The 17,555-nt window shown below is 36.1% G+C and overlaps 1 protein-coding gene across 1 annotated transcript in view; it reads left to right on the forward strand.

Annotated features, from left to right (window-relative positions):
- Positions 1-17,555, forward strand: part of LOC127019517 (connector enhancer of kinase suppressor of ras 2-like) — a 211,649-nt gene that overhangs the window by 154,271 nt on the left and 39,823 nt on the right. The window contains exons 13-14 of the mRNA XM_050901586.1: positions 2,208-2,293; positions 3,764-4,018. Coding sequence (XP_050757543.1) covers positions 2,208-2,293; positions 3,764-4,018 — 341 coding nt within the window. The remainder of the gene's footprint in view (positions 1-2,207; positions 2,294-3,763; positions 4,019-17,555) is intronic.

Genomic DNA, 17,555 nt, shown 5'->3' on the forward strand with positions numbered 1-17,555 from the left:
ATCCAATAAACACGTATCTGATGCTGGAACCAGATAGCCATGGGCAAAGTAAGGAAAATAAAACTTCTGAAGTCTTTTGTGGTTGAGCAGATGCTTTCATTATTGCTAGGAATCACACAAACCACAGTTCAGAAATTCCTGCCATGGACTTACCAGAATTAAAGTGATTATTAGAAACCAGTCCCTGTTGCAGCTGGTAGGTGGAAGGATACTCAGGCAGATGAGACCCTCAGTATTGATAAAATATGCAAAATCCAAGAAGGCAAATAAGAAGTCCGTTTTCTCAAAACATTTGTGAAAGTTAAGCTTGTATTTATCATTGCTGCAGTGCTTTTATTTTTTATTTTTTTTTTAGCAAGCTTTGTACTCTAATATTAGTCCAACTAACATGCTATGGTATTTAGAGTTCGTGTGCCAATGCGTATCAAATCTCTTATGTGTTAGAGGCAAAAACATTGTAAATAAGTTGGGTTTTTTGCCTTTCAATTTATACTGGTATACTTGTACACAATAATTTTCTACTCCTCAGAAAAATATCCAAGTTGCAACGTTAAAACTGTTTATAGGTTACATTTATTTGGGAAAGAACTTAGAAGTAAAATAAGCAGTATGCAAAGTCACTAGTTCATTTGTTTGGCTTGTGTGTTTCCTGTCCTAAATTTCTATTTTTGATGTTGATTGTGCTGTGGCATCTGGCATTTGTGTTACAAATCTCTTCAGAGCTTCAGACCTTTCTTCTCTTTACAGAAATACTGCTAAGTTTTATTATGTTGATCTTCATTTGTTACGTGCATTCTTTTTTTTTTTTTTATAATCTTTACTTGTTTCTTATTCTTTTCCACCTACTGATTCTTCCTTTTGTTTGATTTATTGGGGCTTTTTTCTTAATTAATTATTGTTCTTCTAAGGCCAAATTTGAGATTAGGAGTTGAATAATGCTTTTGTAGTTAAAGGTAGTTTCAGCTGTTAGGCAGACAGGGAAACTACATATATTTTCCATACAATTAGTTATACATTAACTTTTATGTTATGAGCGAAAGTATAATATGGGAAAATCTCAATACTCCAGGTACATGTTACCCCTTCAACTTTCAGAAAATCATGTTATCCAGAAGCATACTTGTCTTATATACCTGTTTGTTCTTAAATCCTCCTGACATTTTAGTAGCTAAAAAGCTGTATTTTGGAAGAATAGTGAATACAAGACTATATTAGCATACAAATAATCCACAGAAAATACTTTGTCACTCTAATCAACTTGGGGAAACTGATAATGAAAAAGAAACTCTTGTTCAGATTTAAATGCTATAATTATCCTAGAAACAGAACAGTAGCAAACTGCTTCAAAAAAATTTTCTCAAGCACTAAAGAAACACACTAAATTTAGTCAGCTGGCATATGGAAAAAGGAATCTTTGGCTTTATGGGTCAGACAGAATTTAACTCATAATCTAGAGGGTGTGTTTCTATGTTTTGTGATAATAATGCACACTGACAAGGCCAAAGTGCTAATGCTTTATAGTCAGTTTTGTAGTATTTCTCGTTTAACGGCCTGCTATCAATGTTCTACTGATACCATAGTACGGAATGACTAATACACATTAATATCTTACAGCCATAGTGTCATAAAATCCTATTAATTAAAACCCTAATGTCTGAATCTTCTTTGTTGTTGTTGTTACCAAACTGCACTCCATGTTTTCTTTTTAAGGCATTTGAAATTAACGTTCCTTGAAATTAGATCCCCTCATTACTCACCATGTGATTTTCCAGGTCAGATAGGTTTTACTGTTTAACTGACAGATACGTAATGTTGTGTCTGTATTAATAACTTTTCTAGTTTTACTAAAGCATATTAGTCTATTTAAAAACTGCTTCTCTCTTTATTCCAGAACACCTATTTAATGAGTGAGCAAGTTTTTACAGAACAGAGTTTAAAAATAAATTTGTAATCTGCTTTACATTTGCAAGTAATTTCACCAAAGTCAGTGGTACTTCCCTTCAGATCGGTATAATGAAGAGGAGAATCCCGCATATATGATGTATAATTGATCCTGAATGCTACAGCTTTAATAACGTATAGCTGCTGATAAAAAGGATTGCTCTGAAGGGTCATGTCATGCCTGTAATTTATAGGCATTACTTACTCTACAGCCTTCTATTTTTAGTCTTCAAAAATTATATTGGTTTTTCTTGAATTGTTTCCAGGAGATTTAAGGCCTGTTTCTATGCCTACTGAGTACAGTTGGATAGGGGAGTCAAAAGAACAAAACATGTACAAGAGGGGAAGCAGAGGTGAGTATTTTTTTTTTTTTCTCTCTGCTGTTCTCCAAGATTTTTTTTTGCCTTTATTACTTAAGAAGCATGAAGATATCACAGGAACCAAATCTATCTTTCTTGAGTGCCACAGGGAATATAAAAGATCCTATTTAGTATCTGGGTTTTTATGTTTCTATTTCTGAAAATTAAAAAGTTTGTGTTAGTAGGAGGTATTTACTCTTATCTAATTCTAGTATAAAGAAAGATAAACATCAAGGGAAAAAAGACTTATAAGATTCAGGTATATGTTAATAGCAATCAGTTCTTAATCTTCACGGTTCTAGAAAACAATAAGGGATGTTATAGATGTAAGGTAACGTCCTTTGAGACACATTTTGATTAGTATGAATGAATACTTGAAACTAGAATCAGCAATTGTACTGTCAGTGTTCAGATCAGCAGTCCTAATCATATAAACTTCTATTGATTACAGTGGGAATTATGAACTTTGGAAGAAGCATTGCTGATAGCAAAGTTCCTTTTTTCCTTTTTTCCCTCTGCTAAAAAGCAATTATATCATTCAAAAGAATATTCTTCAAATATGCAAATATGTTTATTGTTATGCCAATTGTTAAAGATTCTTAATTACTATTTTTTCAGAATCTTTTGGGCACAGTGTGGGTAGCTGAGAGGAGTTCAGCTTGACGAAATGTGACAAAATTGAATGATACTCCTGAAAATTAATGCAGGATTTTAAACTACCTTTTTCAGTAATCTTCCATTCCGAGAGAAAATAAATTCCATTTAAGGCACAAGCCTTTTCTGCTTTATTCCAAATCTGTTGATTTATGTTCAGTTTGTATTTCACTGTTACAGACAGATTCCTTTCCTCAGACTTGTTGCCTGGCCAGTTCCCATTTTGAAATTGTGCCCAAGTATACTGCACATCTTCTTAAGACCATTATTCCAGTTTGTCAGGTTCCTTGAAATTACAATCCTTGTCTCTGGAATGGTCCCAGAGATGCTCCCTGCTTGATACAATTTACAAATATTTTATGCGTATGCTCACTTTCACCTCAAATGGCAGGGAGTGTCAGTGAATGTGGTACCGAGTCCAGTGCAAGCTCTCACAATTCACTTGACATTCACATGACTCTTTCCAGTTTAATAGTACCAAGTGATGATCTTTGACCTTTCACTGGAACCTTTTGGCTGTATTTATATTTTTTTTGTTACACAAGCCATATGATGTGGACTAGCTTCATACCATCTGTCATGCAAGGACCTGGGTATGCACCACCATCTTTTCTGTGCCTAGGTTTTGTGCCAACTACTTAGTTTGCTCTTGATTGGAACCTTGGTACAAATAAGTTTGTTTGCAGAGGAAAGTGCCTCAGATGAAGTGGGGAATTAACCAAGCTGACAATACCGATGCAGCCAAAATGGTTCTCTGTTTGTTTCCTCTTACTAATGTTTCTTTTTTCTTTTTTTTTCTTCCAACAACTGACTCTGAGAATTCACTCCTGCGGTATCTGAGTGATGACAAGATACTGGTTATCCAAGAAGAGCCTTTGACACAAAAAGACAACAAGAGAGACACAGGTCATAGGTCAAGAAAAAAGGGAAAAAACACAAGCAGTCCAAACTACCCTATTAGTCCATCCGTATTGACATCTACTATTAATGTTAGGCTTGAACCTGGACAGCAAGATGTCTTGAATTTCTCGCTAGCAGAAAATAATACCGTTCCACTTTATCATGTAAGTATATAACAAAAAACCTTATTACATAAAGTACATGGAAAACACTAAAATGTTTTCCTTTTAGGACTGATATGGGTATAAAGGCATATTCTTCTACTTTATGTTTTAATGTTGTATTTTATAGTCTAAGAGAGTTGCTTAATGTCAGTATCATGATAGCTTTCATATAAGAACAGTCTAGACAGAATGGAAAAATGCAAGGCAAGGACCATTGATATCAGATGCTTTACGTAAAATAGTGCTCTTAATTACTCAGTTTCACTGACTTCAGTTTAATTTGACCATATTATTTTTTCAAAGGTTCATAACAATCCTATACTCAGCCTCTGATAAGAATTAATTATAGATTAGTTTATATGCTTTTATATTTCCACTGTCTTGTAAAAACAGACAAGTTTAATGGAGTTACTGTTAATTTAAATTGCAGCACCATGGACACAGTCTAGTAATGTGAATTTGTTCATACTGATAATAGAGGAAATATTTTGGACTAAAAACTATGGAGACGATATAATTCATTGGATGAATGACCAGCCAGTTCTTGCAGCCACCCTGAAAAAGCACTAGGTTCTCATGACTGTCAGCTAGTGCAGAATTTCACTGTACTGATTTGGATGTCCTGAAATAATCAATAGCCTTTCAGAGATCAGTTCTCACTACTCATGCTTTGTATGTGTATATTGCCTTTTATAGAGGCATTCTTAAATTTTACTCATGGTCCTACCATTTGGGAGCAGACTGCTCCATTCTCATGACATACAGTAGTAGCTTCATTTTGCGCTCAAACCTTAGTATCTTCAGGGCAGTTTTTAACTGAAAAAAAGCCTATTTGCTCCCCACATTTGATCTGGAAGCTTTCAAAGGTGTATTTATTTTCTAATCATGGTGAATTTCCTCCTAGAATGACATAAGTGAAAAAGCAGGAATTGCAGCAAGTTTCTTTGGACTTTTTTGCATTTGGGGCTTCTACTTGGCGTTTCTCTCTCTGAGCAAAACCTTGGGAGATGACTGTATTTGCATCAAGTCTGAGAATGTTCACCTCAGGGGTGAAATATAACAAGTGATTCATCTCTGTTGCTGCAAGCTGTCAGCATTTGATAGTCTGAAGATCAGATACTTTTCTTCTGTCTTCAGGAAATTTAAGTTTCCCTTTCCTATGCCACTTAAAGTTAGTATTTTTGGAAAAGGTGGAAGGTCCTTTTCCCCAACTTCAAAGGAAGTCAAGTAGTTTATAAATCAAGTCATGTGATTGTTTAGCAGGAAATGTTTATTCTGTCCATAAACGCTTACAGTGATTATCAGGATCACAAAGTCAAAGAAAAGGATTTCAAATCCAGAGAGAAAAGCAGTAGCTAGTTTACTAGGATAATGAGAAAATTGTTATGCAAGTCTGCAAAAAACTGAACAATATTTCATAACTTGGTAGACAAATCAATCGGGTTTAGTTAATTTTTGGAAGAGTGATGATTGTCTATTGACTCACGTGACTTCTAAAGAAAGGGAAATGAGTCATATGGGGTAAGATGCTAGTTGCACCCTTTAAATAAGGGTGGTAGTTGTTGGTTAAGTTCCCAGAGTCAGGCTTGTTGTCACATGATTTATTTTTCATCATCAACGCAACCTCTGTTTAAAGTTCCAAGGCAAAATAAATTTCCTGACTAAGTCAAGATAAAAGTTCCTGTTTAATTCAGTTAAATCGGAATTTAAGACTTGGAGTTTGTTAAGAAATCACCAAATTGAATCAGATATTTTGCCCTTCTACCCTAGCAATGACAAAAGTCATAACTTCAGGGGAAAGTATAAGGAGGTGGATGTTGGGCAACATATGAATCTCACCAAAGTGGTCAGAAGTCGATAGTCCTGAAGTGGATACACTTTCAAAAATAAAAATGGCATTTCTCTTGAAGATTAATGTGCCACATATTCACCATGATTTCAGAACTGAAGATATATCATCTTATATGATTTCCATACCGTCATACGAGCTTTGTGTCCTGTATAGCAGTTTGCAAATCACTCTACACATAAAAATAACCAGTTGCACACTACAGAAATATTATTTTATCTTAAATGTCTGCAATATTATAATACACATTTTAAATTATTTTTGACAACTGTTTTCTGTTTAAGTCACAGTGACTAGAAGCATTTCTTCATTCTGTGGCTTTCATTGTGTATTAAAAGAAATGCAACTGTTTGAAACAGACATGATAAATTAGTAATATGATATTGTACGATAACACAATAAATATTAAAAAAGAATCTAATGACATATGTCAACTGTAAAGGGTCTGAAGGAAACGCAGGAAACTGGAAAAAAGGCGGTATCATGGGAGGAGATAACATTACATGTAGTGGTTGGTCTACCAAAAAAGTCAGTGCAGTACCTGTTTCATAAACTCTACTATAATGTGCAGTAATTAAGAGGAGGACACATGTAAAATGATTATTCATGGACTGACAGAGTGGTATAAATTCTTTCATCACCATAAATTTTCTGAACACCTTTAGAGACAGACCTTTGCAGTCCTTCAGGAGATAGTCATAGGAATCGGAATATCTCAGACACTTAGTCAACTGCCTTATAAATATATAAGAGGAACTGACTCGACAAATATACAAGAGTTGCTGACACAGGTTTTGTGGGTTCTTGCCAGTACAGAATCATTTGTATTAACAACATCTTTCCACTTGGAATACTGAAAGAATTCTGAAAGGCAAAGCAAAAAATTGCTTGGCATATCTATCCTGAAAGATCGCTACCCAGAATGAAAATGTTAAATATCAAAGAACATTTAATGGCTTTCTGATATCAAAAAGGAAGAGAAAAATAACAGATAGTTGCGTTCCTGGACAGAAATTTAGGTTTTAAGTAGATCATCTCATTTCCTTAATATCTAAAGGTGTTACTAGGATTTTCACAAGTATTTTAATATATTTCCTGATTTGGATTTTGAATAATGAGATTTTGTTCTATCAAGAATTATTTTTACAACAAGACTAAGGTTAATGAAAAGAAGATAATTCTAAACTTTACCTAACCAAATCACCATAAAACAGCTTTTGCTACTTTCGTATTAAAAAAAAAAAAAAGAATTTGTCTGAGGTCAGCTCACCTCTTCCTTGCTCTTCCAGTCTGTGTTTTGTGTTTTCTCAGCTGTCTGGAGGCAGTACTATCAGACGACAAAACCGGTTTAATTTGTTTTGTTTTGTTTTTTTTTTATGGAAGTCAAAACTGCAGAACTGTTATAATTAAACTTCCATAAATTCCTCTACACTTAACACATGCCCAGAACAACTTTTGGATATAGATCAAAATTTCAACCCAGATAAATGCTTTGGAAAATGGAGATAATAATGTTAAATAGGACCTTAATCATCTTTAGTAAAGGGAAGGTGATAGTGTCTTGTAAGCAAACAAGTATGGCATGATGGAGGGAGAAATTGAGATACAGTGTCACTTAGCCATTGCTTTATTTTCTAAGCACTTAGATAAATACGTACCAAAAAAAAAGGGCATTTACTTAACAGTAGTTTAAATTACCAGACACAGACGTAAGAAGTTTTACAAAATTGGTAATTGCATAGATTCACCACTAGATTAATGCTTTGGAAGAAATGTTGATTTGGAACCTAAAATTAAACAATTAGACTGATTTCATAAGTTGCTGTGAGGATGCAGAGTTACTATATAAAATGGATATTTAGGTAATGCAATATTGGCAGTATGCCCAGGATATAAAATGATGCATAAAGCTATGTTGCAGTAAAAGATTACTGTCAAGAAACACTGCCCCTTTCAGGATATATTTATAACTCTAATTTAATTGATATGCAATTCTGTGATACATGTCACAGAATCTGAGGAAGAGTCAATTACAATTAACAAGGCTGTTATAATTAATTATTAATCAATAGAGTATTTCTTAGAACATGACTTCCTATGTTTACTAATACTTTGCTTCTGAAGTGACATTGTTTACCAGATTAAGCCAAAATAGTGAGGCATATGTGAATATCACAAAAGTATATCCATTCTAGCATTGCTGAAATACACTATTGGAATAGACCCTGGGCTTACAAGAATACAGTTAAAATCTGAATATGTTTCTATTTTGTATTACCAGAGCTCATTCTGAAGAAAATTAACTTATCAAGTAGGACTGCTGCACAGCAGACCAGGTGTACATGAGAAATTTTTCATTTTGCATTTTTCCCCATAAAACAAAGCACAAAAAGTCTTGAATGGAAAATACTCTCCATCTTTAAACTGATATTCAGGATTTTAAAAAACTCTAGCGAACTGTATATTTTCTGCTGCTCAGTTACATTTTGCACTATGGGAACCAGCTTCTGTCTAAAAGGAATATTGGCATTCTTATTCCAGACCCAGTCTGAAAATCCACATCGTGTTCAACTTTGTGGTTTTACTGCCTCAGATTTGCACTAGTTTCTGAAGCTCTGAATTTAATTTGCTGGTTACTACAATAAATTCTCAAATAAGATAATGATCTCTCATCTGGTTTTACTTGGCGATAAATGTTCTGGGACTATTATCTACAAAGTAATTGGGTATTTTGCTTTGTAGTATCATATATTAAGAAATTGGATTATAAACTATTGAATCTTCTACATTTTTTGTGAATTAGAATTCTGTGTGTAGAATAGACTTAATTTTTAATGAATTTTAAGATAGATTCTTTCATTTCAATATTGCCTACATAGTAAAACGGAAATAATGGCTGCTTTAGGGTAGTCACTGAGAATGTTATGGCAGTAGTCACTTTCTATTTTAAAGATAATTTGAAGCATTATAGTAGTTTAGGGTTAGTCATTGTTTCACAGAACTTGCTTAACTTGCTTTTTATTTTCTTCCTGCTGATCACAGGAAGTTGGTAATGCATGCCTTTTAGCACAGAATGATGTAAATGCTATTTAACTGTTCTTGGAGCTGCAGAAGGCAGCTTGACAAATGACATAAAGTTTAATGGTACATGCTGAGAACTAAAATATGTGCAAAAACAATGCAGATTGTTTTTTCTGTAATGCATGCATGCTGGGATGTGCCAGATGTTCCAAACACTTTTTTTGGATGATAGGCAGTCGGACTGCTACTATGATAAGTATAATAATTAAGATAGTCTGGGAGAATCGTATGTATTCAGCTCCATATGACTGAAGGAGGAGTCTTTTATTGCCAGTTTTGTAGGAAAAGTGCTCATATTTTTTTCTTCCTTCCTGGTTTTGCAGGAAGAAGCAAAACTGTCCTAACTGTCAAGGATGAGAATTACTTTCTTCAGAGTTTTATTTCCTTTCTGAATTGCTGAATAAATTCTATCTTTGCTTTTTATTTAGTTCTCTCTAATATGGAAAACCTTTCCCTACCTTGCAGGTATGTTGAGAAATCACTATGAGGATGATTATGTGGAATCTAGCTGCTCAGAGAAGCTAATATAAGTCTTTCTAGCTTCTGTAGCTTCAGAATGATTCTGTCCAGTTGTATTGATTGTAAGATAAGATTATTTTGCATTTGTACTGCACCGTAACTGTGCACATGACAGCTTGAGCTGACAAGTATCTAGCTAGTACTGTAAGATGGATCCTTCAGTAGCGATGTCCAGTAATATATTTCTTCACAGTTCTGTTCAGACATGATTCTCTAAACTACACTCTTCATTAATCTATAAACAGTTTAAAACGGAAAAGGCATTTTACAGTACAAGGAAAAATAAAGAGAAATAAAATGTTAAGAAATATTCTTTTTTATTAATAATGTCAACAGTCTTCAGATTTCCACATTCATTCGGTAATCAAGAACTTCATAAACAACCTGAATCCAGGAAAAAAGGCCTAAAACAGTGTCAGTCTAGAACTCTGCTTGTCCTTGATTTCTATAAAAAACACCTATTTACAATAAGGAGAAGCAAGAAGGCACTTGGATTTCTGTTGGGTTTTAGTCCTGAGCAACTTATTCCAAGCAATTCAACCGTGAGACAGGCTGTGTATTATTGCTTGCTTCCAAATGTTTAGGCTACCTTGTTTGTTTTGAATTCTTTAAATTGATAGTTATATTAGGACACTTTACAGCAAAGCAAATATGAGGCTATCTTTATCTAAACATACACAATGTTTTCATAAGTAATTTAGCTGTATTAGAGCATATTTAAATTATGTTATTCTGCACTCTTCAAACGAACCACTACAAACTACCAATGAAAGTTAGCAAATGAAGCATTCATTAACCTATTGTATCTTCATGTGTAAATTGCAATTTGTAAAGCATTCTGGAGTCCTTTGAGTCCAGAAGGTCACACTAGATCTAAGATTTACTATATTGTATTATTTTAGCAAATTAGTTTATGGCTTGTTTTTATTATTTCTCCAGGCTACCAAAAAAGAATATTTTATTTCTGATTTTGTATATGTAGTTTAAAGATAAATTTAAGAGCCATTTGGATTTATATGATTCAGCATTTGTTAATAAATATTAGCTACAACTGATATTATTGCTACCATAATTGCAATATTTACCATCCAGAAGAATGCACCAAATACACATAGGCAAACTCATCTTCCTTATAATACAAATAATATCTCCTACTGTTGCTGACAAAAGGATCAGTGTGCAGGAAGCCAGCTGTAGTACTCTGAAGACTCTCCTCTGAGTCTTCCTCGCTGCTCACTGGCTCAGGCCTTGGTCCCCGTCCTTTCCCTCTTCACCTTCTCAGCAGGCTTCCTGCCTTCCCCAGCAAGAGAATGAGGATGGGGTTTTGGAGGACGAGAGAAAGCATTGCATGACAGAAGAGGTCAGTCCTGTATAGGGCAGGGTCACGGGTAGCTTGCACCTAGAGGAACGGGGAAAGCGAGAAAAAGGAAGGGGAAGGACTTGACTGTCTTTTTCCCTGACCTGTGTAACTTCTGGAACTACACTACATCCTTTCAACTTCAGCCACTCCCCTTCTTCCACTTCCCTTACCTTTGCCATGGAATCCTGTGCAGCAAAATCACTGATGAGTATTGGGCTGCATGTTGGCTGTTCTTTTAACTTCTCAGCAAGAAAATGTTTGTGCTTTGTGACAGTGGAAAGTTGCAGTTAGAAATACATACCCTCTCTAGCAGCATAACTTCATGTGATGATTGCATTTCCAGCTGTATTAGGGCTCTGAATGCTTTTTTCCTCAGGAAGAACTGCATTATGTTTTTCATGTCAAATCTGTAAAACTTCACCGTACTTTTAATTAAATGGCATTAAATTCTACCTTGTAATTTTTCTGTGACGAAATAAAATTCTGTTCTCTGAACTTTAGTGGATAGTTTAAGTGAATGTCCACTTTAGTTGCTCTACATCTTGTATAAAATCAAGATTGGTAGTGTACAACATGGAATGATTGCTCATTCCATAAAACTCAGTAGTTCCAGTTAGTTTACTGCAACAAAATCAGGTCTGGGGTCTGTTCCAGAAAAACATAAGAGTTTTGGAGAACGCAAATATATTTACAAGTTAATATGCTGGTTTTCTTTGACCAAAAAAAACCCCCACCCATTGCTTTGGAATGCAGTATTTATTCTTCGTTTTTGAAGAAAATAACTTTTTTGTTGAATTTTGGGGCGGGGGGGATATTTTTGTTTGTTTATTTTTTACACCTTTGATGTTCAGGTTAAACCTCCCTTAAATTTCTTTAGTTTCCCTTAAATTAAAAGAGTGGATGGATGAGGACAAAGATAGGCTTTGGTCAACATAAAATACAGTTTATCCGTTGTTGTGATTTGTCCTTTTGGACTATTTTTTTGCTTTACTACATAAGATAAATTCTGTTAGCCACAAGGCAATCTTCCTTTAGATATTCTTTTAGAATACTTTTTTTAACCTTATGTATAATCTAGGATAGCTTCTCTTTCAGATGTAACATTTTTCCAGAAATGGAACTTCCATTCTGTTAAAATTTTGCAGCTTTCTCTGTTACCTACTACGTGCTGACATAATGTTCATGATGCACCACATAATTAAAAATCTGAGTGGATATTTTTCTTCTGTCTTTAGTTAATTTTCTCACCTGTCATCTTGGGTTTTTTCAGCATAAAAATTGAGTACCTCTAAACTGTACATGGATGTAGATTGCATGAGATTATTTCCTGTCTCTATTATCTCTCCCCTCAACAAGAATGGAAGAAAAACCTCAAAGGCTGCTTTCATTTTTAGCTGAGCATAATAATTTTGCAAGTGTATTCAATGGGTTAGGCATCAGCTCACTGAGCTAGAGAGATAAGTAAAGCCCCTGGCAACAAGGCTACCATTTCACTTTTGAACAAATATAATGTAAAGAAATGCTTAGGATAATGAATATGTGAGTTAAGGAAGCAGAAGAAGAAATCATTTTTGTAGGGAATTAAATATCTGAGTATAGAAGAATAGAAGAACAGTATAATAAAAGTAAAAGAATCTTTTTTGCATCTGAATAAATGACATATCTAGATGGAATGAATATATTGCATTTGACCATTGAGATTAGTAACACTCATTATCAAACTATTCTAATCTCATTACCAAATATTCTAGTCTCTTGCACCAGTAAACAAAAAGAGAACAATGACTTTTGAATGTTTTCACACTATCTCTGCAATTCCGGGTTCTTTTGTTTTCTGTGATTTATGTGATTACTTCTTAGGAGAAAATATTTCTTTTCATGATGAAATCCTGATTCAAGGAAACAATTTTTTTGTTATCGGTTATTTATACAAATTTCAAGTAAATAGGAGTTTCTACAGGGTTTGCTTTGGGAGAGGATCATCAGGTCTGCTTGTTAGACCACATAGGCCTTATTGTCCTTTCATTTCTACTTGTGCAAGTCAGAAGTAGATCCACTGCAATCCCTAGAGCTACATAAATGTGAAGCTGACTCAAAAAGGCTGATAGGTGCCAGTGACCTGAATTTCACAGAATTTGTGCTTTATAGTCTGTGACAGCAAGACAAGACTTGTGCCTCCTGAGCCTCCCACACGTCTACTAGTCATGAAAGTGGCCTTTTAGTAAGATGAAGTAAAGTTTTAGTTTGGGAACTAGGATAAGGCAATTTGTCTTCCAAATATCAGGAACTGTTAAGAAGCAACTGCTCAAAAAAATTATATATAACGTTGCTGAAATTGCAGATAGGAGTCTACCACATAGTCATTGTCAGTATTGTATCTGTGCATGTAATTACAATTACACAAGGAAATTAATTATAGATATATGTACACATTTATAGAAATGCCAGTGTGCGGTTTTTTCCATATATGCTATCAGAAATCCTTTTATACGGTTGGCATTTCAAGCTAGCAACTCGATTGTACTCCAATGATAGCCTCTTTGGGGATAAAAATTCAGTCAAATAAAAGGTCATACATATGTGTATGTCTGTTGTAATCCTTAGTGTCCATACTGAAATACTGGTAATAATATGTATGTTATTAATGAGTCGGTTAGGAGCAGATATTTTTTTCTAATACATTAAGTATTGATAAAAACTTAAAAAGTCATAAATACGTTTTCTACCTTTCAAGTACTCATATCAACTATTTTTTCCCTCTCTGTATTTATACAGATATTCTTCTTTGCTCTTTTCTAAATTGCAGTGAACTAATAATCAGTTACAATTTGCATAATCTGAGTAGTTAAACGGTTAACTCACATTTTTCCTTTTTCCCACTATTATAGAACCATTGTAAAATTTCCCTACTACAGACTATGCTTTAGTTAATTAGATTAGATTATTCAGTATCTTTGAAAATTAGCGCTCGTTAATGCAAAAAAATAGTGGTGTTTAAAGAAAGACCTCTAGAAAAACATGTTTTATTAACAGAAGCACATTTCACTCTAGTATGTCTTTTTCAGTCTAATATATGCAAGTTCACAACATCCTAGCAATTGTTTACAGCTGTACTAATGGAATATATCTGATCAAAAGGAATCTTGGACCCACAATCCCAGGTGATGACCTGTGATATAGGTGTTCTCTGTGCATCTTTTTTGGAAGGAGATAAGTAACTGGGCTAGTTCTGTAGTGGTAGTGAAAATTTGTAACGCAGGTGATGAAAAGAAGATGGCCAGCACAGTGTGAACAAGGAGGATTATTTTAGCCTTGTCAGGGAAGGGACTGTGGGATGAGTCTTATTTGGGAGAGAAAGTGAATAAACCCTGATTTGGAAATGCTTTGCTTTTACTTTGGGAGCAGTTTTGGAAAAGAAGGGCCTCTACTAATTAAGAAATAGAATGGGAAACACTTAAACTGACTAAATTATCTTTCCCACTTTTAGTTGCTGAAATTAGTAACACTAGAAGGCAGAGGGATATGAGAAGAAAACCTTTGAGCCTTCTAGTATGAATAAGTCCTATTTTTATAACAGTAGCATGGGTAGTGCTGCTGTCAAAGTTCTTTCTCGGGTGGCCACACAGTATTTTACTAGGCTGTCCATAGTATTTTCAGGGATGATCAGATGATTGGTTCATTCATATTTAATAGTGCATTAGCAGCAGCAGAAATCTGACATTTATTATGCAGCATTTTACTGAAGCTCTTCAAACAGTTATTTTGCTTTAGATGTATGCTGTTATCTCTTACAGTCTGTTTCAAGAAAATATGACTATTTCTAGATGGTACGTTTTCATTTTTGTAGTTTCTTTAGGCTAGATTTCAGTGTACTCTAAGGAGAATTGTTTATAGCACTCAGGAAAGCCTGTTATAGTTTTGTGTACTCAATTACTCAACGGGGAGCTCCTACCTTTGCCTGGTTTCAACAAAGTATGTAGGAGAATTCCGTGCTTTTAAGTGTAAGGGCACCATTTCATTACTTTTCATCAGCTCTCTTATTTGAATGGTAATCATCTTTGATACTCACATTTGCTAGAATATTTTAGCTGAATCAGTTACCAGAGCAAGTAAAAGGTTAGTATTTAATATAGCAACAAGTGAAAATGAAAAGTTACTTGTAAAATTTGTAACATCCTAGTTACTGTGGAAGGTAAGAGACAGGAAAGCCTATATAAGTGAAAACTTTTAAATGTGTGTCATTTATGTTGTATTGTAGACAGTTGTGCCCTGACATATTCTCTGGCTTGAGCATGAGTTAACCGTGGCAATGTTTTATTCAAAACACAAACATGTCACAGAATGTATCAGCTGCAAAATCAGGAACAGTGCTTACTGTTCTTTAATTTTCAGCCCTATGGTCATTACAGTGATCACTATAAAACTTCATGTACTGATTTAGTGTTCCACTTTTGACTTTATATACGCTGTCAGTACCTTCATATGCTTGATACTTTGGAAATAAATCTCTGCCATTAATAATCCTAATGTATGTTCACCATGTTCCTGCAACAGGCTGATTCTCCTTTGGATATGAGGAATGCTTAAGAGAAAAGAAGTAGTAGTAATCATGTAGATCTACATGGTCCTGCTGTGGGGAAAACGTCTTTCTGATCTTAGGTTAGATAACTAGTCTTATTAGATGCAAGCAGGTGACAAACAAGACTCCTGAGATATTTTAATATTACTGTGGTATCATCAATGCCCTCCAAACTTATTAATTACCAGGGTAACTTGGGCACTTAAGGGGTTTTTTGCCTGCTTCCAGTGGCAAATCATCTATTACCTATAGTAGAAATAGCACAGTAGAAGAGGATAAATGATTCTGTATATGGATACATGTCGTGGTTTAGGCCCAGCCAGCAACAAAGCACCACACAGCCGCTCGCTCACTCTTCCCCCCAGGGTGGGATGGCGAGGAGAAAATACAACAAAACGGGCTCCTGAGTAGAGATGAGGACAGGGAGGGATCACTCACCAATTATGGTCACAGGCAAAACAGACTCGATTTGGGGAAAAATAGATTTAATTTGTTAACAATCAAATCAGAGTAGGATGATGAGAAATAGAACCATAACTTAAAAACACACCTTCCCCCCGCCCCTCCCTTCTTCCCGGGCTCAGCTTTGCTCCCAATTCCTCTACCTCCTCCCCCCAGCGGCGCAGGGGGCAGGAATGGGGCTGCGGTCAGTTCATCCCACATTGTCTCTGCTGCTCCTTCCTCCTCAGGGGGAGGGCTCCTCACACTCTTCCCCCGCTCCAGCGCAGGGTCCCTCTCACGGGGGTCAGCCCCCATGATTTTCTCCAACTCAAGTCCTTCCCACGCACTGCAGTCCTCTGCAAACTGCTCCAGCCTGGGCTTTCCCCAGAGTCGTGGCCTTTTCTGGGCCCAGCCACCTGCTCTGGCGTGGGGTCCTCCACGGGCTGCAGGGGAATCTCTGCTCCGCCATTAACCTCCATGGGCTGCAGGGGAATCTCTGCTCCGCTGTTAACCTCCATGGGCTGCAGGGGAATCTCTGCTCCGCCATTAACTTCCATGGGCTGCAGGGGAATCTCTGCTCTGCCATTAACCTCCATGGGCTGCAGGGGAATCTCTGCTCCGCCATTAACTTCCATGGGCTGCAGGGGAATCTCTGCTCCGCCATTAACCTCCATGGGCTGCAGGGGGACAGCCTGCCCTCTCACCAGGGGCTGCAGGGGAATCTCTGCTCCAGAGCACCTCCTCCCTCTCCTCCATCTTCACTGACCTCGGTGTGTGCGTGGTTGTTTCTCGCACATCCCACTCCTCTCTTCACTGTAGTTCTTCCTCCTCCTCCTCTGCTACCACCTCAGCAGTCTTTTCCCCTTCTTAAATATGCTGTCACAGAGGCGCTACCACCATTGCTGAGTGGCTCCACCTTGGCCAGAGGCGGGTCCGAGTTGGAGCCAGGGAAGCTTCTAGTAGCTTCTTCCCATTGCTGATTGGCTCAGCCTCGGCCAGAGGCGGGTCCGATTGGGAGCCCGGGAAGCTTCTGGCAGCTTCTCACAGAGGCCGCCCCTGCAGCCCCTGCCCTGCTACACGAACCCGACACACCGCACCGGGGGATATGGGAGGAGGGAGGTGGCAAAATGTGTGCTTGTCCCCCTGAACACTTTAGAGTTTTCTCAGAAATGCGTGCAGTTAGAACATACTTGTGTTATAGCCCATGTGGTTAAACACACCCAGCAGACTTCCTGTCTTTTACATGTGCAACATGCATTTCGGTTTCATAACTGTTCTCTGAAGTCACGTGTGATTAAATATCTTACTGTATGCCTAAAGTAGTGATATTAAAACACAAACATTATACTTACAAAAAATATTCTGTTTCCTATTTGGTTATTCAGAAAGCATATAGTCAAAGATTTTTCAAGTGCAGATTCCTGCATTTGTAAACAAATACACGTCAATTTTAAAACATATATTTTTGTAATTTCAAGATGAGAAACTGTTTTTTACCTGTGGGGAAACTTCTACATCATAAAGCTTGGTTTAAAGTAACAAAAACAGTCTGAAGATTTTATTTTTAATCCTGAATCACTTACTACTGAAAGACGTGTTCATTTCCAGACCTCAGAGGAATAACCAGTGTAGTAAATCAAGTTATGTAAAGCTATGTAAGAATGGTATTAAAGAAAGTTTTGATGAGAATTTGTTCTTCTGAAATTCT

Source organism: Gymnogyps californianus, chromosome 9 (assembly GCF_018139145.2).
Source record: "Gymnogyps californianus isolate 813 chromosome 9, ASM1813914v2, whole genome shotgun sequence".
In the NCBI taxonomy this organism is placed as follows: domain Eukaryota; kingdom Metazoa; phylum Chordata; class Aves; order Accipitriformes; family Cathartidae; genus Gymnogyps; species Gymnogyps californianus.